At 50.9% G+C, this 25,135-nt stretch overlaps 1 protein-coding gene across 1 annotated transcript in view; it reads left to right on the top strand.

Moving 5' to 3' along the window:
• The window catches only part of LOC144949345 (rho guanine nucleotide exchange factor 28-like), a 66,093-nt gene extending 49,092 nt beyond the window's left edge, over window positions 1-17,001 (top strand). Inside the window, exons 17-30 of the mRNA XM_078879319.1 lie at window positions 519-636; window positions 1,228-1,470; window positions 2,129-2,205; window positions 3,081-3,253; window positions 3,864-3,931; window positions 4,490-4,660; window positions 5,286-5,444; window positions 6,688-6,896; window positions 8,285-8,332; window positions 9,330-9,530; window positions 9,969-10,223; window positions 11,034-11,483; window positions 13,033-13,108; window positions 14,053-17,001. Coding sequence (XP_078735445.1) covers window positions 519-636; window positions 1,228-1,470; window positions 2,129-2,205; window positions 3,081-3,253; window positions 3,864-3,931; window positions 4,490-4,660; window positions 5,286-5,444; window positions 6,688-6,896; window positions 8,285-8,332; window positions 9,330-9,530; window positions 9,969-10,223; window positions 11,034-11,483; window positions 13,033-13,108; window positions 14,053-14,312 — 2,508 coding nt within the window. The 3' untranslated portion in view covers window positions 14,313-17,001. The remainder of the gene's footprint in view (window positions 1-518; window positions 637-1,227; window positions 1,471-2,128; window positions 2,206-3,080; window positions 3,254-3,863; window positions 3,932-4,489; window positions 4,661-5,285; window positions 5,445-6,687; window positions 6,897-8,284; window positions 8,333-9,329; window positions 9,531-9,968; window positions 10,224-11,033; window positions 11,484-13,032; window positions 13,109-14,052) is intronic.
• Window positions 17,002-25,135: the final 8,134 nt, after the last annotated feature.

Genomic DNA, 25,135 nt, shown 5'->3' with positions numbered 1-25,135 from the left:
GTGAGTGATGGTGAGGAGACTCGCGATCGTGTGAGTGATGTGTGCGCGAGTGCTTGTGTCAATTTGGCCGGTTTTCAAGAAGATAACTTCCTAACATCAACAGAACTTTATTGCAACGTTTTCTCCATATTGGGTAACGGTTATGTGAGGGACCGTGTCTCCCCACCTCCTTTACAAACAGACGGACATGCAGATGGACATGCAGACGCACATGCAGACGGACATGCAGACGGACATGCAGACGGACATGCAGACGGACATGCAGACGGACATGCAGACGGACATGCAGACGGACATGCAGACGGACATGCAGACGGACATGCAGACGGACATGCAGACGGACATGCAGACGGACATGCAGACGGACATACAGACGGACATACAGACGGATCTACAGAGGGACCTACAGAGGGACAAGCGCTGACGTATAAATGCTTTCATCCTTAGTTCGATTAACAAAAAAAACCCCGTGTAGATCTCTGAAACTGAGGTCAATCTTTTGCTGTTGTGGTTCACAGAAGCAGAGCGTGAATCCCAACACGCGGAGGCTGGGAGTTCCGGAGTGCATCCTCCTCGTGACCCAGAGGATCACGAAATACCCCGTCCTGATCGCCGAGATCCTCAAGCACACAAAAGGTCAGCGAACACCCCCCCCCCCTCTCTCCTCCGTCGCCGAAATTCCTCCGGCCTCAAACGCGCACGTTTCATAAACACCGTGAAGTGAATTAGCTCTGCTCCTCCGTCCACGTTAGTTTAAGCGGACTGTCAAACTGGAGTGATCTCTTTCGCATTAGGGAACCCCGAGCGAGCGGTCACTTAACCCCCCCTCCCCTCCCCCGCTGCCCACTCGCTCGGCCACTCCCTAACTCAACAACTCGCTGTCTCAACAACTCGCTCGCCTGCTGAAAATCTCGTGCCTTCGCTCGCCAAATTGCCGGTTGCAGTTTACTTTTCTCGGTCGGTGTTGGCCGCTGAGGTCCTGGCGGGTTTCTCTTTCCTCATTCCTGTCGCTCCGTGCCCCTCCCGTATACCGTTCCCGTTCCGCTGTGATGGCGCGCCGATGCCCACTTTATTGAGGGCGACATCGGCACGTAAAATAAATACGAATTGATTGAATTACTTGTTCACTCAAGCCGCCATCCGTTCACTTCTTTGTCCCCTCCCTCTCTCTCTCTGTCCATCTATCGTCTCGTCCGTCCCTCCGTCCCCGTCCCCTCCGTACGTCAGACGACCCGGAGGAGCATGCGGAGCTGTCACGAGCGCTGGTGCTGGTGAAGGACGCGGTGTCGGGCGTGGACGCGCGCGTGCGCGAGCGCGAGCGCCAGTGCTCCGTGGCGATGCGCGTCGACTCGCGCTCCCAGAGCCGCATCAACGGCCGCCCCTTCCTGCGCCGCGACCTCGCCTCGCCCGCACGGCGCCTCCTGCACGAGGGCTCCGTCCAGTGGAAGACGGCCGCCGGAAGGAACAAGGGTGAGCACAAGGCATAGCCCTCCTCCTCATCGCCCTCCTCGTCACCCTTGTCGCCCGCATCGCCCTCCTCATCGCCCGCATAATCGCCCTCATCGTCACTGCCCCGCGCGTGTCGTCATCTTCGTCGTCGTTTGTCAACATCGGCGTTGGGTGTCGGTGGCAGCGGCGTCATAAATCTCTTCGTCATCATCGCCGCTGCCATCATCGTCATCATCATCGTCATCATCATCGTCATTATCCCAAGCAGCAGCAGCAGCATCGTTATTGTGACACACATTCAACTCACGCGATCTGAGCCAAAAATCAATGACTTGACGTTGCTGCTATCACGAGCAACAACAACATCATCATCAGCATCATTGGTGTCGGTGTCATTAGTAGCGGCGTCAGCAGCCGCAGTGCTTTCATCCTCGCCATCGTTGTTACCGCAAGCAGCAGCACTCTCTCTGTCGACATCAAAGTTGTTTACGTCATCAGCCTAAGAGCTGTCACTTTCACTCATTATATCGTATATTATATTGACCACCAGAATTATATCGAGATCACTCATCATCATCATTAGTATCTGTCTGCACAATTGATCACTGTTGGTAGTGTTACAAGCATGAGCATCATCCCAAGCAGCATATATCCTGACATAAACGTCTCTATTTTGCAGAGGTCTGGGTCCTGTTGATGACGGATGTCTTAATTTTCCTTCAAGAAAAGGATCAGAAATACGTATTCGCCTCCCTGGTAAGTCTTGAGCAACGTGCACACACACGCAACACACGCACGCAACACACGCACGCAACGCACGCACGCAACACACGCACGCAACACACGCACGCAACGCACGCACGCAACGCACGCACGCAACGCAACGCACGCAACGCACGCAACGCACGCACGCAACACACGCACGCAACACACGCACGCAACACACGCACGCAACACACGCACGCAACACACGCACGCAACACACGCACGCAACACACGCACGCAACACACGCACGCAACACACGCACGCAACACACACGCTCATTTACTTAGATATTGACCATAGCCGTTAACTCTTTCCCGTTCCGAGATGTCTGCAAGTTGCAGGGTAGAGTCGCCGTTGACCGCTGAATCTCAGAACGTGCAAGCGGTTAGTGTGAATTTTATTTCGAGAGGTGTAGCGCCGTTGTTTTTGAAGGCACTACTCACCGCAGGGAACCGTAGCAACACGACCACACTCTCTATGATAGCTGGCGCTAAAACTGTGCCACACGCCTTGCCGCCATGGCCTTGTGGGAGCCTCGGTACCGATAAAGATATGACATTTTTTCTTTTGGTCCCATTCCGTACACGTACGTCATCGGAACGGCGACGATGACGTGAGCCGTTAGGTAGCGGTACTCCCCGTGTTGCCGTCTACAGGCACGGCGCTTTCCTACTCTTTTTAGTTCTTTCGGTACTTTACCGAAAGAACCAAAGAGTATGGATCCTTGCAGTCATGAAAACTTCAAATCTAGAACGGCGCTTCCCGTTTATCACCACGACGATGGCCTCTGCCCACAACCAGCTGAGTGCTCCATCTCCTCTCTGGCGGTCCTCGCCCCCCCCCCCCTCCCCCACCCCGACCTCAGGACCAGAAGGCGGCGGTGCTGGCGCTGCACAGGCTGATTGTGCGCGAGGTGGCGCTGGAGGAGTCGGAGATGTTCCTCATCAGCGCCTCCAACCCGGAGATGTACAAGCTGAACCTGCGCTCGCGGGAGTCGCGCGATGTCTGGATCCAGCGAATCCGCTCGGCGGTCGAGTGGTGGGTCTCACCGCGCCGCCGTCGATTTGTCAAACCGCGCCGCAGGAAATCTCTCCCCGCTGGCGGGAGGTGGGGCGTGCCTTTTCCTTAAATTATTGATTATTTATTAAGTTTGTTGCGCCAGCTTGGCCAAGATTGGGCAAAACCCAGCCCACTTTTCACCCATGCTGCTGGAGAGCAGCACACGGACTAAGCGTGACGAACCACAAGCTGAATAGGCCCCAAAACACGTTTGGTGGGAAGCCACATATTCACGCACGCACGCACCTCAGTGATGCTTGCGGTGTTGCATAAAATATACGGCAGTTCGTATGTATGCATGTTGAGCTTCTCTCTCACCGTACGTGGCCAACCGTGCTAGTCGCCGTGAGGTCGGGCCTTACGTGGCCACGGGACCGCGTGAGGGTGAAGTCGTGGCCGTCGGGCACCCACCCCTGGTCCGAGCGCTGAGAGCGGTGCTCATCGTGGCACCGGTGCCGTGGTTAAACCGCGCCACCACCGATGCTTGGTGGTGGTGGTGGACCGTGAGGCCAAGATTACGGCATCATTAGATATCGGCATTTCGAGTCTTATAACCTGTCCTTTGTGCTGTGTGTCCACACCCCCGCAGCTGCACAGAGGATACGGTTTGTGCGTCCGCAGAATTGGAGGAAACGATTCGACTCAAACATTTCTGCGGTGAGACATCAGCAGCAACACCATCATCAGCGTCATCATTGTCAGGAAAGAAAGCGTTATCATAATCAGAGGCGTCATTGTTATCACATCGTCATCATCTGGAGTATTGGTGGCATCGTTGTCATCAAAATCATCAGCAGGAGCATCCACAGCAGTAGCAGATTAATCTTCATTAACATCGCCACCACCATCGTCAGCAGCAGGAGCAGTATAATTCATCACCATTCTTTATCCATTGTAAGATGGATGTATTTCTCATAAGGCCAGCTCGCATTGCTTGCAGGTTAAACCATAGATCTGAATTATCGGCATTGGCTTACGGACGGAACTTTTGACATGGTGGTGATGTTGATGAGATGCAAAAGATAATGACGACGAAGACTCTGACGACGATATTGATTAATGATGATGACAGTGATGACAGAATGATGAGCATGAGATGTTTATTATGACGAGATGATCATGATAATGGTAACAAGATGATGATCATGACTATGATGATGACGACAAAATGATGACGATCATGATGATGACGACGACGTTTGAACTGTCTCCCAGAGCGGCTGCTCGAGTTGGACCAGCGCGTGAGCAGCAGCGTGGAAGAGAAGTTGAGAATCTACGGCGAGATGAGCGGGGGCGAGGTGGTCTTTGGCACGAGGGCGCTGCTCCGTGCCGACGCCACGGAGCCTCCCAAGGCTGAGCCGATCGTCGCGCAGATCGCCCAGGAAGGTGCCGAACCTCCCGCCGCTGGCGCCCACTCCCCCCCCCCCCCCCTCCCTGTTCAAAGTCAACGTTTGCTGGAGGGGTTCGGTGTGTTATAAAGGCTGAGCTTGGCACCACCGAGGTTTTTGTTTTGAATCTAGGCAGCCGTCTGTGGTTAAACTCGGTGTGTGTACGTTTAATTTCTTGCTCACCGTACATAGCTGTCCTCGCTAATGGAAGGTGCCGGGTTGTTGACTGTGCTGATGCACCACTGCCAACGCAGCGGCAGGATCACCAGATCATTCGTTTCTTCTCCGAGGGGTTCTTGACCAGCAGTGGCCTCTGCGATTTTCATCTCCGCGGCCTCGTCCGCTGGCTTTCTCCGCTTCCTTTGCTTCCTTCTCTCGGCGTCGTTTGAGCGGCACCAGCAGCAACTCGCACAGACTTTGTTGACCACAGGAAGCAGAGCGGAAATCCGAAGGGCGCAGAGTTTGTCTGCTCTGTGTGCGCCCGACGCCTCCTCCTACGGCCACTCGAAAACATTTGCCCGGTTCGTCTCCGCGTGATGCCGTCTCCTGGCGATGACTCCTGGCGATGACTCTGTGTGACGTCTCCGCGTGACACTGTCTCCGCCGTCCCCGCGCGTGCGCAGTGCAAGCCCTGGAGGAGCTGGTGAGCGCACAACCGCCGCCCACTGGCGTGCCGTCGCGGCACGGCAGCGTGGTGAGCTGCCCCGAAGCGACCTCCGTGAGCACGCCGCCGCCGCCCCGGCGCTCCGGCACCTTCTCAGCCTTCGACTGCCGTGATGAGGGTGAGTGGGCCCCCCCCCCCTCCCCCCCACCTTGCCCGCAACGACCACACGAGCATCCCGCACGCCGGCCTCACCAAGGATCCGTGGTGCCCCCCTCTGGCCGATCGTTATGCTGACGATACGGGAGGATTGTGCTTGTTAGGGGTTACTGTTATTTAAACAAAACGACGCGCTAACCTTTACACTCAGCCAAATGGAGCGAACACATCTACATATGAAACAGATGTTATTGTTTTTTTTACAACAATACAAAGAAGCAGACAAAAACTAGACCACAAAAAAAAGTCGCAGGGGTTCATTCGTTCCGTTCACTCCGTTAGCCTCAATGCAACATGAGCATTTCATTCCTGGTCACGCGATGTTACTTAAGCTGCCGCTTGCAGGAGCCTCGCAATGAACGCCTGTCTTTAGTTCGTGAACACACGGTGAACACGGGGACACAATCGGAATATGACTGCGGGAATAAGTGTACGTTTTAAGGATGAACAACGGAAGCAGCGGAGCGATGAAATCGGCCCGTGCGCAGGTTGCTGGCTGGATTGTTGCGTCACAGTACGTTGAGGGATGGCGATGTCTTCGGGAAGGCCTTCATCCAGCAGCGGATAGATGATGATGATAACTAGCAAGCCAGCGCAGTTTCGGGGTCTCCGGCCTGAAGACCTGGGCCCAGTTACCGGTGGTAGATGTTCGGGACCCATCCTTGAGTCCGAGCCAGTTTTCCAACAGGCTTAATACATACTCTTAGGTTTTTTCGGTAAAGTCACGTAGGTAAAAAAGAAAATTAAAAGTTAATAAAAGTAATAATGGAAATAAAATAATAAATCACGACGTTTCGGAGGCAACACAAGTCTCCGTCATCAGGTGGGACCGTCACAGCTAAAATTACTGCATCAAGTGACTGGCTGTGACGGTCCCACCTGATGACGGAGACTTGTGTTGCCTCCGAAACGTCGTGATTTATTATTTTATTTTATTTCCATTATTACTTTTATTAACTTTAAATTTTATTTTTTACCTACGTGACTTTACCGAAAAAACCTAAGAGTATGAATCCTTGCAGTCACGAAAGCTTCAAATCTAGAATTAAGGCTTAATACAGCGGTGTTGTTGTCGCACCTCCAAAAGGCTTAGCGCGTGTGTTCAGCGTGGCGCGTTCTGTATGGACCGTACTCCTAGGCGCTCTGACGCTCGCCGGCAGTAAATGTCGGTAACGAAGCCCCGCCGCCGTGTTCTCCTTGCGCAGTGCCGGGGCTGGCCGCTCCTCACCGTTTATCTCTGACCACGGAGACCCAAATCTACGATCCTCCGCCCGAGTTCAAGGACTCGGTGAAGTCCGGCGGGCGTCGCAATGGCACCGATGCCTCCTGCTCCTCCTCCTCCTCCTCGGCAGAGCCTGACACTGGCGACGCTTGCGCCGGAGCCGAGCTCTGCTCTTCCCTGGACCCGCAGGCGGTGAGTGTCAAAGTTGAAGTTGCATTAAAATCGAGGTCGAGAAGTCATTGGGGGGCAGTGCCGTTGATGCCACCACACCGACGCCATTCCTTCTGTTCGAGTGGTAAAGATGATACCTGGTCTTCAAGCTTCTCTCTCAGAGTAATCCACCCTCTCTGGCCCCCCTCCTCCACCCGGCACACGCATCCCACCATCACAGCCTCCTTTTTTTGCCTACATTTCTCAGACATTTTAAAAAAACTTTTTCTCCTTGTTAATGTTGTTATTTGTTTGGGGAGTGTGAGGAGAGGGGGTTATTTGTAGCTGTGGTTAAATCATGAGCTTGCGCGCTTATATTAGGTTTTAGAATGGTGTTAGTTATTAACTTACTTGCTTTTAGCTCTGTGTATTACATACTTCCCTGCCGTGTTCTGTTACGAGCTTGCAAGTTGCTTAGCCTAACGTGCAAATGGAGTTCATAGCCGCCCTTGCACGCACCCTTACACAAAGCCAGAAGTTGCTCGTCCCGGTTTATCTGTTGAGGTCCAACTCACAAAGTGATCGTTAACGTAAAAATATAAAGCATGAGGTTGGTGATTGAGCAGCACGGACGCGTTTGGGCTTACTCGGCGGTTCCTAACCTGGGGTGCACGCATCCGCTGGGGGTGCGAGATGCCCTTTCTGGGGGTGCAAGACATGGCCAGATAATTTTTTTAGAGGCTAAATCATCGAAAACACAAATTAAGCACGGGCACGTAAGTACAACTCACTTTGTTTCATCAAACCCTGTATATTTATTCACATTAAACATTGTTTTACGGTTGAGAACCAAAGCGGTGCAAGGCTGCAATAAAAGTTTACGAACCACTGGGCTAACTGATGCCCCGCTGTGCTTAAAAGCAGCTCCGTGGCCTCGGACAAACCGGGGTTCGATTCGCAGCCATGGCCACGTCAGACGTGAGCTATCGTTGAACTGGTTCTGGGCTCCCCCTCCCTCCCTTCACCAACCCCACTCTTAACAAGCGTGGGTGAAGTATGGTCAAAGAAACCAACCCCCGCAATGCCAAGCATGCAGTGGGTGAGGCCTTCATCCAGCGAGTACACTGACGGAGGGCTGTGAATGTTAACCGTGGCGCCGAGAGGTGGAAGGGGTTTGGCACAGTCGTTGCAGCACTGCGCTGTGAAACTCGTGACCCGAGTTAAATTTCGGTGGTGAGTGATATCCGAACCGGTCCTGGGTGCCTCCTTTTCGCCAAAGCCGCATTGACCAGAACGGTGAAGTATGGTCAAACAAAATCCCGCAACTCGATGTGGTGGGGGGGGGGGGGTGCGGGGGCTTGGTCCAGCAGTGGATTGAATGTAAAAGGGCTGAATTCTAAAAGTGTGCCCCATTTCCTCCTCTGCTCCAGCTGCTGATGCACATCGCCAAGCTCAAGGGCCTGGTGGACATCCTGAAGGTGAGCAGGAAAACGCCTCGGGGACGATCGGCGTGCGCGCCACACGGGTGTTCCGTGACGGAAAGGGGTCACGTGGGGGACGTTGGGGCGCTTGCTGTGTCCCTGCCGGCGACACCGGCCTCGTGTACAAACGCATGGAAAAATGGACCGTGCCTCCAGATCGCAACTATGACCCTGAACGGGGTTGTGTATCGTCTCGGCCAGAGTTTTCTGCGGTGGGAGCGTAGGGAAAGTCCCCTTCGCGGCAGCAACGACTTTCTACCGTTGCCCCCATTCATATCGGATCATCTTTACGGGAGCTATCGTGACCCCCACGCCCCTGCTACCACACCCCCCCCCATTCATCCTCGGTTGAAAGAGACGTTCGCCCGATGCTTCGCAAGCTGGAAACAACATTCCCGGCCTTGCTTCCACCGCCACACGCAAAGACAAAAGATCCCCCTCGGAGCCTACGCGCGCCGTTGGGGCGAGTGCCGTGAGCGGACGCCTATTGAAGGCCGGCACGGCGAGGCCGGCGCCAACGCCTGGCATCCTTTTGCTGCCTCGCCGTTGCCGGCGTCCACAGCTTTGTCCACTGTGCCCGGCGTGAACGCTGTAACCCGCCCCATCCCGCCCATTACCCATCATCCCTCACTTTCACGAGCATGGTGCAGCGGAGGCTGGAGCTGCCATCATCATCATCAATCACTTGAACTAGTTACGTCCAAAAATTCTGATGAAATTCGAAGTCGTATTTTTTCATAACAGCATCAATCGAGGTAGGGAGGATCACTCGCGCGTACAGTACACCTGCTTCTTTCTTCCCTTCCTAGAGGCCTTCTCGTCGCATCGCGCGTGTAACAATGTATGTTGACATCGTACATAGCTAACCGTGCTAATCGGAGGTGCGGGGGGAAGGACAAGAAACTAAACACAATGGGGTGAAGTCACGACGTGCGTGCACATTCACACGCGTGTGTGCGTTCGCTTGTGCCCTTTGACCCCCCCCCTCCCCCAGGTGGCGGTAAGCCGCCAGGACTCGGCGCTGGAGCTGCAGCGCTTCTTCGAGCGTGAGGGCAGCCGGGCGCCGCGGCCCGGCAGCCTCTTCCTGGAGCACGAGAAGCAGCGCAACATGGAGAAGCAGCGCGAGGAGCTGGCGAGCGTGCAGCGCCGCAAGGCCGAGCTGCAGCGCGAGCAGCAGCAGTGGGAGCACAAGCAGGCGAGCTGCAGCGCAGCACCACGCGGCGGTTTCGGGCGCGTCGGCGGCGCCAGCGTCGTCGTCGCAAGGGCTCTGTTGTCCTCGCCGCCATTGTCGGCGTCGTTCGTTGTGTTAAACTAAGCGGCGATGGGGTGCATGGGGTGGATTTAAAGACGTGTTGAGTTTTGTTTGCTTGTGCGTCCGTATGTCCGCCCGTCCGGAGATTGTCTTTCCCTCCGCCTGCAACACTTAATGTCCGCATTGTCGTCGTCGTCGTCGTCCACATCGATACTGTTTCTACCATGGCCATCATTGTCACCACCATCCCCATTGTCTTCACCGTCACCACCGCCACCACCTATCCACTGCACTGCACCCGTGCCCCCCCCCCCCCTCTTAATCTCTCTCTGCCCCCGTGTCCCATCACCCCCACCCCACCCCCACCGTGTTCCACCACAGGTGCAGCAGCAGCGGGTGCTGGAGGAGCGCCAGCGATCTCTGCGGAACCAGGAGGAGGAGAGCCGCCGCGCCCGCGAGGAGTCCGAGCGCAACCGGCTGGAGCTGCAGCAGCAGCGCGAGGACTACCAGCGCGACCTCGAGCACCTGCGTGACAGCCAGCGCACCGTCGAACGCGAGCGCCAGCGGCTCGAAACCCTGCAGAGCCGCCTGCAGCAGCGCAAGCAGGGCCTCGCGGAGACGCACGACGGCGCCAAGGTTCGTGTCGCGGCGGTCGCGTCGATGTGTAGCGCGGGTCGCGCGAGCGGCCGGTCGCGGCGCCGGCGGCCGGTTCGGTTGCGCCACACGAACAACGATGACAGGTTGGGGTGCAGTCAGCGCCGGAATTGCTCTGCCCGCGCCGCTGCCCGTGGAAAGGTCGCCACTGTTCGGGGGAGCGCGCTGGAGAGCGCCGCCACCCCCCTCTCTCTCCAGGGTATTTTGTCCGACACGCTAGTCACACGTCTTGGGAGGACCCACACTTTAACCCACCGCAGAACAAAGACAGATCTCCGTTTCGCCTGTAACAGACTGGTGGGGGGCGAGTGTTGTTAGGGAGCACCTATGAAGGCCGGCACGGCACACGAGGGGGTGGGTGGCCAACACCATGCCCGACTGCGTTTGTCTCCCCAGTGGCGATGTTTACACCACATAACAGGTACTCGTTAAGTTGACCTGGGGAAGGCCCAGGACCGGTTCAGATAATCGTCACTGGTGTTGGCCGTGAGCGGGAATCGAACTCGGGTTGCCATGTTTCGTAGCGCTACACTACCGCTTCGCCCACCACACACACTCACACGACCTGCTGATAGCGTACGTGCGGCGCACCTATTTGCAGCACTCCCTCCATGGACAGGGGCCAGGTGATTTAAATAAACCTGCACCGTTGCTTTTAACTGCCGCGCCACGATATCAACTCGAACCGGCGGCCTTCTGGGTCCAGTGTGTGCCGACCGTTACACTGGCGCGGCGCCGGCCACCCGAAATCCCACCTCGAACTCTCGCGCCCGTCCTCTGTGTGTCCTCCAGACGGGACGCTCATCTCGCTCCAACAGTTTCCTGGGTGACTTGACGAGCGAAGGAGGCGGCGGCGGCGGCGGCGGAAGCAATCACCAGCAGCAGCATCACCACCACCATTCGGCGAGCTTCAGCATCGGAGATGGGGACGTCGGTGGAATCGAGCTGGAACCTGCGCTCGCTCCTCCGCCCTACCCCGGCGTCCGAGCCGGCGGTGGCGCCGGCGGCGGCGGCGGCGTCGGCGGCAGCGGCGGTTCGTCCGTCTCCGGAACTTCCCTGCACCGCGAGGAGAGCAACGCCTCGACGTTCGGACGCAACCCCACGTACGGGAGCTACCGCATCCCCCAGCATCTGGTCAGCGCCACCAACCAGAGCCTCAAGCCCACGGATGTGGTGCAGCAGATCCCCAAGAAGCTCCTGGCCGAGGGAGGAGGCAAGGTCAAGGATAAAGACAAGGACAAGGTATGGTGTGCGTGGTATAACTCGCGAGCCGTTGTCGATGAAGGCCTGCCCACCCTGTTGGTTGTGGACCAGCGCGCTTCGATTCCTACAGGCTCCTCCCACGTGCTAAATACGTGAGTCAGAGGTCGCAAACGGGTTTCGATTCCTTACCCGTACCCGGCCGCACCAGGGTCGCAAACGGGTACCCGTACCCGATACCCGGCTACCCGTACCCGGCCGGGTATCGGGTAGGGTACGGGTATGGGTACCCGATTGCGACCTCTGGGATGAAGCCATGTTGCAGGCGCGGGTGGGTTGATTCTAGGAACTTGAATTGTGAGAAGAGACAAGACGTTGGGAAATGAGTGACAAACGGTTACTCACCAGTGACTCACGGCCTACCCGTACCCGGCCGCACCAGGGTCGCAAACGGGTACCCGTACCCGGCTGGATACGGGTAGCCGGGTATCGGGTAGGGTACGGGTATCGGGTACCCGATTGCGACCTCTGACGTGAGTCCCAAGGCATCCTCAGGGACTAGGGCCTATCCCACCAGCGAGTCCCAAGGGCATCCACGAATACAATACTGGAATTCGCACAGTGGCTGTTAATTGTATTGACCCCAGTAGGATTATGTTGATGGGCTGAGTTGCCAGCATGTTTTAACCAGTGAGGGCTCGTTAATACAATAAGTAACACTCATGCATTGACCGACAAACACCTTAATATTCTTAGGTTTTTTCGGTAAAGTCACGTAGGTAAAACATCAAAATTAATGAAAATAAAATAAAAAACAAAAATCACGACGTTTCGGAGGCAACACAAGTCTCCGTCATCAGGTGGGACCGTCACACTTGATGCAGCTAATCTGGCTGTGACGGTCCCACCTGATGACGGAGACTTGTGTTGCCTCCGAAACGTCGTGATTTTTGTTTTTATTTTATTTTATTTTCATTAATTTTGATGTTTTACCTACGTGACTTTACCGAAAAAACCTAAGAATATGATTCCTTGCAGTCACGAAAGCTTCAAATCTAGAATTAAACACCTTAATATATAGAGAACCGCAGAGCTTGGGCGATTGTTGGTGGCAGCTCACCGCGTTGCTGCCTTCCTGCTTTTCTGATTCCTTGCATCTCAAGAGTCGTGGAGGAGCGAATGCTGTACGGCTCGTTACAAGTTGAAGTCATCATCATTACTGAATCAAGATGACTAAGTCTATTTTACAAGGGGAGACGTGGACATTTTGAAAAGAAAACCGGCGCAACCTGTCCAGAGTCGAGTATGAGAGGGGCGCCCGGCTGGAGCCCAGCGGTTCGGCCATGAACCCTTGCGCAGCGGGTGGTTCTCATTGGTGCTCCTCCTGTCCTGTGCAGAGTTGATCGCCAGCACCATCAGCATCAGCAGCAGCTAACGGGTCAAAACAAGCTAACCCATTTATTGTATCTGTGTAGCAGCTGACGGGCCGAAACAAGCTAACGCGTTTGCTGTGTCTGTGTCTGCCTGCCTGCCTGTCTTTTTTTGTCTTCTGGCCTGTGTGTCCGCTTGTCTCTGCTCTAACCTCACCCAGGATAAGGACAAAGATAAGTTTGGCAAGAGCAAGCATCACAGCCTGAGAGAGCCGTCGAACTCAAGCTCCGCACAGGGTGAGTGTGCCCTTTATTATGTATATAATATATACCCTATTGATGTATGTATATAATGTACCCCCGATTGATGCAGATATAAGGGAGCAAGGAGCATAACCATCACGCGAGCTCCGATCATCCTCGCAGCAGCTTTTGGATGGCCTTGGAGCAATGATGGTCACTGTATTGTGCGCTTTCAGATGCGCTTCTGCAGCCGTCTGGAATGCTCTTCCTTCTGATACTAGGAAGCCACTGGAGCTATGCACTTTTAAATCTAGATTGAAAACTAATTTCTTTAGAACTGCTTTTTGTGTTTAGTTTGTTGTCCTTCCCCCGGACCTTCAATCAGCACGGTTGGCTACGTACGGTGCAAAAGAAGTTCTACATACATACGTAATTTACTTCTTATTCATATATTTAATATATCCCCCTACTGAGTTTGTGAAATACACATTTGTCCATCATTTTGCCTTCAACCCAGGAATCGGAGGGTGGGCAGAATCGTTTAACGCAGTGGTCGGTCCGTTGTGGGTCTTCATTTCAGTACAGCAAGCAGGTTTTGCGACCTGCCTGCTCTATCCGCCTCGTATGCATCCTTGGTTTAATCTGGGTAGGAAAGAACCAAATATCCTCTTTGCAGGACCCTCCTGAAAAAGGGGATCTGGAAACTCCGTTGCCGGACGATGTTGTTATTGTTGTTGGGGCGTGGTGGCGACTCGGGGATTACGCGCACTGCGCTAGGGCACCTGGTGATCCCAGCTCTATTCTTGGCCAGGGTTAATGTCGGTGGCGAGCGTTATCTGAACCGGCCCCTTTGGGGGGCTTCTCCCCATTCACCATCCCGCACTCGCCAGCGTGATGAGGTTATCAAATTAAATCCCATGATGTGTAAATCATGCGAGCCAAACGATAACAATGTGTATTCTCAAACGCGACCCTCCTCCCTCCCCTCCCCTCGCCAGATGTGTCACTCCACGGCACCATGCCGAGGCAGACCAAGCCGCCAAATTTCTCGGGCACCAACGTCACGGCGGCTCCGACGAAACGTCCGATGTTGCCGCCGTCTGGCCTCAAGGTTGCGGGAGGTGGTGGTAGTCCCCACCCTGGCACCACCACCGCCGCCACCACCGCCGCCGCCACCGCTGCCGTCGGTGGAACAGGACCTCCTCTGAACCAGGACGGGCCCGAGACTGGCAGCTCCGAGCAGGTGTTCTTCTGCTGAAGTTCAGGGCCACCGGATGGACGTTACCGACGCCGCGTGCTCTGGCCGAGACGGCGGAGGACGGACGGACGGAGAAGCGACGTCAGCGGAGAGGGACTTGAGTCGAGCGAGACGGCCGGCCGCGAAGCTGTGCGAGCCGCTCGCTGGGACGTGGTTGCGAGCCCGCTCTGACGCCTCTGTCGCGGTTTGACGACTTGAAGGTTTGTTTTGGCGACACGCGTTCTACGCTAGAATGTCGTCGAGTACCGCGCATCTCCTGCTCGTCTCCCGCGCGCGATCGAGCGAGCGAGGGGTTTGGGTTCGATGCGCGTCGATGGAACTGTTTTTGTGTTAATGCACTGGCATCAGTGGACTTCACCTGCGTTGCGAAAATAGCAGAAGAGGGGAATGCGTCGAGGATCGAAAGCGCGATGAATTATGGTGCGCAATATCGCGCTTCGATGAGCCTTATGGGGGGTTTTAATTTTTTATTCAATAGGCGATCACAAAAAATATTTGTAACATTTTCATACCGCTTTTATAGAGGCTGTAAGAGAAGCTTGCATATGCATTGCGCATGTGTGCAAGAGCTGTCCGTGTTAAAACACAACGCTTGAAACGGAGATGACGTTAGAAATAATAATACATTCCAAGGTTATCGTTTTAGGTTGGTCCCTCTGCCTGTGAAATGGCTTTTTTTTTAATGCGCGTATTTATAAAAGAATGAAAACATACAAAAAAACGTGTCCTTGGACAACGAATAACCACATTTTATGGGCAATTATTTACGTTCCACACAGACAGGATCCAGGATGCTTCTATTGCTTAACAGCTTAAATGTTCACCATTGCGCTATTTAACAAAAATAAAACGCAAAAAATTCCAATAATACATTAAATGCTTTAAAGGACACCGTTCTATTTAATTAGTTAATAGCACTTTAAGGATATTAAGGCTTTGGAGGAAATAAAAATGAACCGTTAAGCTGGCATTTTTCATCGTAAGTACGCTTCGGAATGTGTGCCACTAGCTTGGCGACTACTGAACACAACGCCATGAGTTATAGAAAAGGGGGGGGGGGGGTTCTTTATTCGTCAAAAGAAGAACTTGGCAGAGATGATGACATCTTTTAATCGCAAAAAATACAATACCTGCAGATATTTCAAAAACGCCTTTGCTGTATCGCCTTAGAATCTGCTCGAGCGAACTTAAACCCTTCGCGGTGTTGCACACTTTGGTTTGCCACTCTACGTGAATAATGTAACGGTGTGTGTATTTAAAAAAAGAAACACGTTTTAGCTCATTAATGAATTGTAACAGCAGGCATATGGAAAGGGCTCGCTACGCCGAGAGACCCGGTCGCCTTTTAAAGAAGGAATCCACATGGTCTGTGCGGTGCCACCCAATCAGAAACAGCACTCGTGTGACTTTACACTTAGTTTAGAATCGGATTTGCAATAGCTCTTAAGTGACACGGGGCGCTTTCCAGTTTTCACGTTTCGTATCGCTGAATCTTCCGTCCGTGAGCGAACGTCGGTATAAGACGTTCACGGTCCCACAGTTGGTCCGCTGCCGGATGAGGGCCTCGCCACACCGTGTCCGGTCGTGGGGGTTGTTTGACCATACTTCGCCACTCCTGGTTAGTTTGGGTCAGTGAAGGCGGTGAGCATACACGCGTGAGCATAGTACAGTACAACTTTGGATTTTTGCTGTATTGCCCTCCGCTGCCCCGTTTAGTCGGCCTGAAGTGGCCTCTAACCCCTGTTATAGGTTGACTCAGCCTAAAACGAGAGTGCCTTGTGCAGTGTTGTCAACTTTGCCACCGAGGGGGACAAAGTCGGCACACGTAGTCCGTTCGTTGATAGCGGCCACACTTCACCACCGAAGTCGATCGTGGCTGGGAATCGAACTCTGACGTGCCGAGTTCAGAGTTTGCAGCGGGCATTCCGCTGTGCCACCGCTGCCACCCGTGGTTGGGTGTAATCGAACTCGGGTCGCCGGGTTCGCAGTTGCGGCGTGCAAAAAACCTCTCGAGCGCCGGCGGCCCGCTCCGCCCGTCGGCGCGCGCGCGCACGATCGTCGCGACGGGGAACGCCGATGAACCCCCCCCCCCCCGACCCGCGTGGCTGTGGCAAAACAAAAACTGGAGAACGCCTTCACGTCTTTGCCACCGTTGTGAAAAACGACACGCGCACTCGCACACGCCGCAACGCACACGCGGCGGCAATTGTTGAATTTTGACACGATGTTTGCCATGCCCTGTATATAAGTGTACGTAATTTTTTTTTATAAGAATGCATCTTTGCCTAAATCGTGTTGTTGTCAATAACGCTTTTGTGTAATTGTTTTGCCGCACCGCGTGCTCTCTCGCCGAATCTCCCGTCGCGAGCGTCACCGTTTGAAATCCCCCCCCCCCCCCCATCAACCAGACTCGCGTGCGCGCGACGCTGGTTCACGCACATCCCGCGCGCGTCACGACAACGATAAGCACACCGTCCCGCGCACACTCCCCGCTCGGCTTTTGCACGGTGTGTGTGTGTGGGTTTTTTTGGGAAGGGGCTGTGGGGGGGGGCTCATTGAGACCTTTCTATTCCATCTCGTTCACCTCCGGCGGCCTAATACGAGAGCTGACGCTTGTTTCAATACACTCACATTGAGATGCAGGATCACACTGTCAATAAAAATGGTGAATAAACAAACTACCATGCTGTACACGTGGTGCGCGGTGCGTGTTTATGGTGCGCGGTGCGTGTCCGTGGTGTGCGTTCAGGGTGTGTGTCCGCGGTGCGTGGTTAGTATTTGTGGTGTGTGTCAGCGGTGCACGGTGCGTGTTCATTGCTTGTCTTGTGCCGCGTCGCCGATAGTCGAATTTTCGCAGAGCAGTGCACCACCCCTTCATGTTAGAGAACGGCCCGCAGAAGTGGATCCTACAGAGCTGCCACCGAGATCCCTTCAAGCGACCTCTGTAGCATTCTAATTATTTGGTGGTGGTGGTGGTGATGATGATGCTGCGTTGGCAATGGTGCACAAGAACAATTTCCAGAAACGTCGCCTATTAATGCATTCATTCATATTGGTTTTTCTTCGGGCAGTGTTGACGACAGTGAGTTTTTACGTTGCATGCAGTAGGTGGCAGCACTTACATTTCGCACGGCGGTCAAAATTTGATTTTAAATTCTTCTGAGAGCTGGGAATCGAGCAATTTGAGTGCAGAACCAAATTTAATTAAATGCGGGGGGGGGGGGGGTGTGCGGTCATTGGGTGATTTGTCTGAGACCATCATCAGCTTCTTACGCTTGAGAACTCTGATCAATCATGGGCGGCTGCCTGGATTCTAACCCAGGATCTTAGCCGTGCCGGTTCTAATCTCGGCCACCTCGACTTCTCTTAAGCGCGGATGGTCTCCGACATCCGCGAACTCTGTCCCAAGAACATGTTTTAAGTTTAGCCCCCATTAAACTGAGCAGCTAACTCCTTAACCCGTGCAGAGTGCTCGGTATATATATACTAGCTTGTTAGCCCATCCGAGGACGGAAGCTGTAATATTAAAGATGCAAATTAACGTTTTATTGTGTGATTGTTAATTCTAGATTTGAAGCTTTCGTGTCTGCAAGGATTCATACTCTTAGGTTTTTTCGGTAAAGTCACGTAGGTAAAAAAAATTAATTAAAATTAATAAAAGTAATAATAGAAATAAAATAATTTTATTTCTATTATTTTATTAATTTACATTTAATTGTTTTACCTACGTGACTTTACCGAAAAAACCTAAGAGTACGATTGTTAATTGTATTAGGAAATGTAGCACATAAAGAACATTTTCTTAACTTATGAAATTAAATTAAGGACTTTGGACGATTTCTCGGTATACGATATTTTGTGTGAATCTCTTATCACTGTTCAAAGGGTTTCCCTGCAGTTGGCTATGCTTGACGAACACTTTGATCCGCTGAGAATATTTAGATCTCGACAGAGCCACGTACAACTGACCATGGGAAAATACGGGTCCATTGAGATAAATGCCAAAACTTTCAAAAGTCTGACCCTGCGACTTGTTGATCGTCATCGCATACGCGGGAATTATCGTAACTTGTCATCGTTTCAGTACGAAAGGAAGAGTGACATCACTTGGAGCTCGGTTGATTCTCGGGGATGAAGACGATTTCGCCTCGGTTGTAAAGGCGAACAACAATCTATTTTTAAATCCTTTATATTAAGTTCACTTGCTTGCTTGCTTGCGCGCTTACGACCGTGCAAATCTTACGGTCGTTTTTTAACCCACTTCCCGTGATCCAATCGAGCTGACATTTTGCACACAGACTCGTTGTGCGTGACAATTTATTTTCGTGAAAATTTTTTTTCCACATTTTTACACTTTTTAGGAATTTTTTTTTTATATTTAATTACCAATTGCTTAATGGTGGCAGGCAATCATCTGACCCATAGGTGGCAGCCATCTCAAGCCAGAGGACGAGAGGACTCTAGCCGCCACGCATGTAAAGGATTTATAGTGAAAAACTTTGTTTTTACGGGTTAATTTCTTCATGGGACCTCCTTTTCCAGTACCAAAATATACTAATAGGGGTTTTCCCCTTTTTTCTGGCAACAAAACTGACACCTTTTGCGAGGAATCATGTTTACATTAACCACAATACTTGCAGTCAAATGCCTTTTGGCGTCATCTGGTCGAACACCATATGAGACTAGGCTCTAAAGAAAGCTGTCTCTGGTGTGGACCAATCAGTTTCAAGGACAATGCATACATTATCAGAGTATTGTTTTTGGTTTGCATTTGACTGCAAGTATTGTGGTTCATGTAAACATGATTCCTTGCAAAAGGTGTCAGTTTTTTCTTGCCAGAAAAAAAGGGGGAAAAACCCCTATTAGTACCAATCTCTTTGGCTGTATAATTTGAAAAAGCCCGTAACTTCACTTCGGCACTGTTTTCAAATCACCTGAAGCTGTTAACTGACAAATTGATCTTCACCGATGGACGCTTGATAGCGGAGAGTGAACAAAGTAGTGCGCTGATACTGTCTGAAGTAACTTGGCAAATAACGAAGACCAAAGAGAAGCATTAGAGTTACGAATAGAATTGTCTCCCGGTATAATTTTATTTTGTCTCGATGTAAAGGCACGTAATATTGAAAAAAAAATAACGTCATCAAACACTTCACTGCATTTCACTGTAGCACTGTATTAATGGCAGTGAATGTTGCACTAAAGAAAGTCGTAAAACACCTCAGCATTTGACCGCAGCACTGCATTTATGGCAGCGGTTGTTGCACGCAACTAAGCCATGAAACGCCTGACGGAATATCACAGTAGCACTGTATTTAAGGGGCCGTCCATAAATGATGTCACGCACCTGGGGGGGGGGGGGGGGGTCAGACATTTGTGACGAGGGGGGGGGGGGTTTGAGAAATGTGACGTCACGTAAAAATGCGCAACTTTAAATAAATATAGACAACACGTTCTACTTAATTAAATATACTTTTTAATACATGTTTTCTCATACAACATCGGAGTGCAGCGTCACATTAAATGAATACGCACTACAATGACAGTTTAAATCGATTTGAAGAATGTTTTATTTTGGGGGGGGGGGGGCAGAGCTTTGTGACGTCATACTTGAGGGAGGGGGGTCTGACTTTTTGTGACGCCGTGTGACGAAGGGGGGGTTCAAAAATCGTCCAAAATCGCGTGACGTCATTTATGGACAGCCCCTAACGGACGTTAAATTACTTGCAATCCACTGCTCTGATACTTATCTTCCGCTGTCGCTCGCTGGGGTTGAAAACAATTGGAATTCGATACAATTTCTGCACAAAGTAGCAGAGTTGTGTTTATCGTAGCATAATTTGGAAGCGTAAAGGCACCAAGTGCCCTGCGATGCAGCGTAGAAGTATTAACTGCCTTCACCTTCTACAAAGATACGAAAAATCGAAAGCGAATTTACGTAAAATTTTTTTATCATAGCCGCTCGGACCTTCTGCGTGAGTCAAAAAAATCCAGGCACACGTGAATATTAATTAGGGGGGGGGCATGTGGAGTGACGTCACGCGCGCGACACGCAGCCTTGATTGGTTCGTGATATTAGTTGCTGCGTTGATTTCTTTATTAGCTTTACTTTACGTAAAAAAAGGTCAAAATGAAAGGTAATTTGCGTAAACAAATTTCCGTTTCCGCTCCACCTTCTTCATGCGGAGTGACGTCACCCGTTCATGATTATTAATGACGGGGGGGGGCGGGTCCATGTGGAGAACCCCACCTGTTCATGATTATTAATGAGGGGGGCTGGTCGACGTGGAGTGACGTCACGCGCGTTACAGACAGACATTCTTTCTAGATTTGAAGCTTTCGTGACTGCAAGGATTCATACTCTTAGGTTTTTTCGGTAAAGTCACGTAGGTAAAAATAAATAATAAAATAAAATATTATAGAAATAATAATAGAAATAAAATAATAAATCACGACGTTTCGGAGGCAACACAAGTCTCCGTCATCAAGGTGGGACCGTCACAGCTAAATTTATTGTATCAAGCGAGGCAAAATTTCAAGAGACAAGCTCTTAAATACAAGTTGAGGGGGGGAGGTGCTTATCGGAATGGTAGCCAATGAATGGAACGTGTTGGGGGGGGTGGGCTGGGCTAAAAGAGAACAATAGGTGCACTTGGGGTTGTAACCGGTGTTGGCTGACAATCCAAATACAAAAAATTAACCCGTAAAAACAAAGTTTTTCACTATAAATCCTTTATATGCGTGGCGGCTAGAGTCCTCTCGTCCTCTGGCTTGAGATGGCTGCCACCTATGGGTCAGATGATTGCCTGCCACCATTAAGCAATTGGTAATTAAATATAATTATTTTTTTCCTAAACAGTGTAAAATTTTGGAAAAATGTTTTCACGAAAATTAATTGTCACGCACAACGAGTCTGTGTGCAAAATGTCAGCTCGATTGGATCACGGGAAGTGGGTTAAAAAACGACCGAAAGATTTGCACGGTCGTAAGCGTGCAAGCAAGTGAACTTTATATAAAGGATTTAAAAAGGGCAGAAATTCTTGGCTCGGTAATTTCTCGAGGTCAGTCGGGGTTCAACTGGAAGCTGTGGCCTTAAAAGGGAAAACATAAACAACAGGAAACGTTTCAGGCAAATAGCCCTCCTCATTTCGTTCTTGTGATCATGATACGTGGCAACAAACTGCCTGGTCAACAACGGTCTGGGGAAGGCCCCTACGCTGATCAATCCACTACTGTATGAAGACCCCCCCCCCCCAACGTGACCGTCTCCCGCGATCCATTACAGCGACCGCATGCTCGTCGATTTCATCACTCCATCTCCTCGGTAAGTCCCTCGAACCGATGACCCCTCGGGCGCACTCCAATTCCTTGGCTGTCGCTCCGCGGCAATTCTTGCTTCACGGGTTGAATGGTGTCTTCAACTTCCGTGCGTTTCTCCGAACCGCGTGGTTTTATCTGTCTGCGTCTCAATGGAATTCCCACGCGCGTGCATCTCTCCGTGTTCCTTTGGCACAATTTCGATTTAAAGTTTTCGTGACTGCAGGGATTCATCTTCTTGGTTCTTTCGGTAAAGTCACGTAGAAGGGAAATAATAAAATAATTCAAATAAAACATAATAAAATAATTTTCACGACGTTTCGGCCACAACGCAAGCAGCCGTCCTCAGGTGAAGAACAGGTCTGTCGGAAGGGGAGCGTCTGAAGACACTTTCCGACAGACCTGTTCTTCACCTGAGGACGGCTGCTTGCGTTGTGGCCGAAACGTCGTTAGAATTATTTGATTGTTTTATTTTTATTATTTTATTATTTCCCTTCTATGTGACTTTACCGAAAGAACCAAGAAGATGAATTCCTTTGCACAGTTTCCAGTTTTTTTATCAGGCTTTTTTTGGTTTTGCGAATGCGCACGCTTGTGGGGGGCCGTGAGAGCGAAGAGAAACGTACCCTTTAGCACGTTCGGCTACGTGTGGTGCAAACGAAGTTCTACTTACAGGGACTCCTCTACTTACAATCGAGTTAGGTTCCAGCGGTCTGTTCGTAAGTCGATTTGTTCGTAAGACCCGACTTTACTCCTGTCGATTCCATACATCTTCTTGGTTCTTTCGGTAAAGTCACGTAGAAGGGAAATAATAAAAGAATAAAAATAAAACATAATAAAATAATAAAATAATAAAGCATTATAATTTTTTATTATAATAATATAATATTATTATTTTATTATTTCCCTTCTACGTGACTTTACCGAAAGAACCAAGAAGATGAATCCCTGCAGTCACGAAAGCTTTAAATCGAGATTCCATACATCTTGCACGACATGTACACTAAAAACGGGAAATGGCTTTAAAAGTTGCATCATCTCATGTAGATGCCACTGGTTATTCACGTGCTGCAGATTTAGATGCCACCATCGCCGTCTATTGCGCGGCGGTTGAACTTTTCGACTCTCGGTCCGAACTGGACATACGGACAGATTTGTTCGTATCTCTGAAAGTTCGTAAGTCGGATACTCGTAAGTAGAGGAGTCCCCGTACATACGTAGGTGTCTGTTTGTATTGGCCATTAACTTCCATAATGGTATATACCGTATACTCCTGATTGTCAGACGCACTGCCCCAACCCCTTGCTGTACCTTAAAGTATGAGATGGGGGAGTGCGTCGTAGAATACAGGAGGTGTGTGTGTGGGTGTGTTTAGAACTTGGGTAACGATTGACACCAGGAACAGGTTTGGTGTTGCGTCCAACGTTCCGGATTGCCTTCTAAACCAGAGAATAACGGCCATGCGGAGTTTTTTTTTATTGCAAAGCAGAGGATCTGAATGTGATGGAAGGAGTGTTGCAGCGTTGAGAAAATCTAGTGCTGTACGCAGTTTTTTGGAAACAAAATTTATATTTAATTCACATTGCAATTGTTATATTGTTTAAGGGCGTTTCTTTGTGAATGGAGAATAACTGGAGTACTTGAGTAAGCTGTGCAATTGTTAGTGGTTTGCGTAGTTAAAATTACGTTTTTGCTCGTGTACAAAAATAACAAATCATCCTGAACACAAAATTAGCTTTTAAATGTAACACACTTTTATATATGTATGTAAAAAATTAGTTTTACATGAACTTTTTAAAAAGACGAGACATTACATTTGAAAGAAACACAATTCACCTCATTCATAAATCACACTGTTATGGATGGATATATATTGTATAGAAATTAACACTGAAATCATGGAATATAAATTTGACTGCATTACCAGTGTTACAGCGATTGGAGTTTTAGCTCATTTTGATTTAAGCATGAAAAAATTCGACAGTACAACGTCGCATATCCGACCATGAAATATCCACCCTGGCAAATTAACCACCCACACTCAGTGCAGTATTTACATCCATGTCCATTACAGCTGTTCCCAAATGCTACTCCAGGTGTATCATATTACGGCAATGTTATACTGGTAGGAACCTCCTGGTTACACCAGCCCACAGGGGATTATTGTGTCCGTCCGTCCGTCGTGCAGGGAGGGGCTGGGTGGGGAGGGTGGGGAGGGTGGGGAGGTTGGGGAGGGGCTGGGTGGGGAGGGCCTGGGTGGGGAGGGTGGGGCTGGGTGGGGGGTGGGAGGGGTGGGGCTGGGTGGGGAGGGGCTGGTCACCCCGTGGTGCCCTTCTAAAACTCAACGTTTAACCTACTCACGCCGGCTTGTGCCCGCCCTCACAGTCGGCCATATTTGCGGAATACACCACGCCGCCGTTGACCCTGGCCATTGACCGAGCAACTCAACGTTCCTACCAGCTCCCTCCGCAGGAATGTGTTTCCTAATCTCGCGTGGATGCGCCCCAGTAGCATTAAGGAAGGTTTCCTTCATGTCCAGTATTCTTGTCCAGTAAACCTATGTATTATTGGTGTTACTCAACCTTTTCATGTCCGCTTGTGTATACATCGCGGTCCCTAGCGAGTCGGATGTGCGGCGTTGTACGCGTGAACAGGACGTGCAAGTCGTTACCATATATGCCGCAAAGTGTGAATGCACGCGTGCGTTAGCGATAAACGATTAATATTCGCTTCGACAATTGGTTATTCATCTCGTCTGCAGCAGGATAATTTACAACTGCAATAAAAAAAAAAACTCGATATACGGAACATGCATTTTCTAAAGCGACTACATTTGGTTAACTTGTTTTTTAAGTGTAAATTGAACGCATACCGCAAAATAATAGTGAAATTCGTGAGTCTAAATTTACATTTCCCCCCATATTTCACCTTCAACAAGCACGCATCAATCCTACAGCAGTGACACAGCAACGTTAAGGCCAGCAGTAAATGCCTCGCTGTAATTTATTATTTAAAAAAAAAGTAGCCGCTTCTGTTCGCTACCCAATACGGGCGGCCATGGCATCACGAACTTAAGTCGTTCCTGAGACCCGTTCATAAGTCGGCACGGTTCGTAAGTCGGAGCACAACAACGCCCTGTCTTTAAATTCCCGTAGGGTCAGTGTTATGAAACGTGTTACCGTTGAATAAAGGAAGCATCGTTAAGCTCGTTATATGTCACGGAAGGATCACTCTTCTGAACAAAGTAGTTCCGCGGATCAGTTTTGCGAATTCGCGTTTGTCTAAATCGACGTTAATTTGCGATTGTTTTTGTTTCATGGAAGCTGGTCCGTAAGTACGGGCGTTCGTTAAGTACGGTCGTTCGTAAGTCGATGACTGCCTGTATGCCCACACAGTGCTATGGTACAACGAATGGGGCAAGGGGCTTAATTTCAATCGGAGCTGTATGGGGCTGAACTCCGGAAAATATTCCTTGTCCTCTCCCCGAAGCCCGCTGTAGTGAGTGG

This window comes from Lampetra fluviatilis, chromosome 53 (genome assembly GCF_964198595.1).
Source record: "Lampetra fluviatilis chromosome 53, kcLamFluv1.1, whole genome shotgun sequence".
Classification (NCBI taxonomy): domain Eukaryota; kingdom Metazoa; phylum Chordata; class Hyperoartia; order Petromyzontiformes; family Petromyzontidae; genus Lampetra; species Lampetra fluviatilis.
This window is presented reverse-complemented; position numbering and strand designations above follow the sequence as displayed.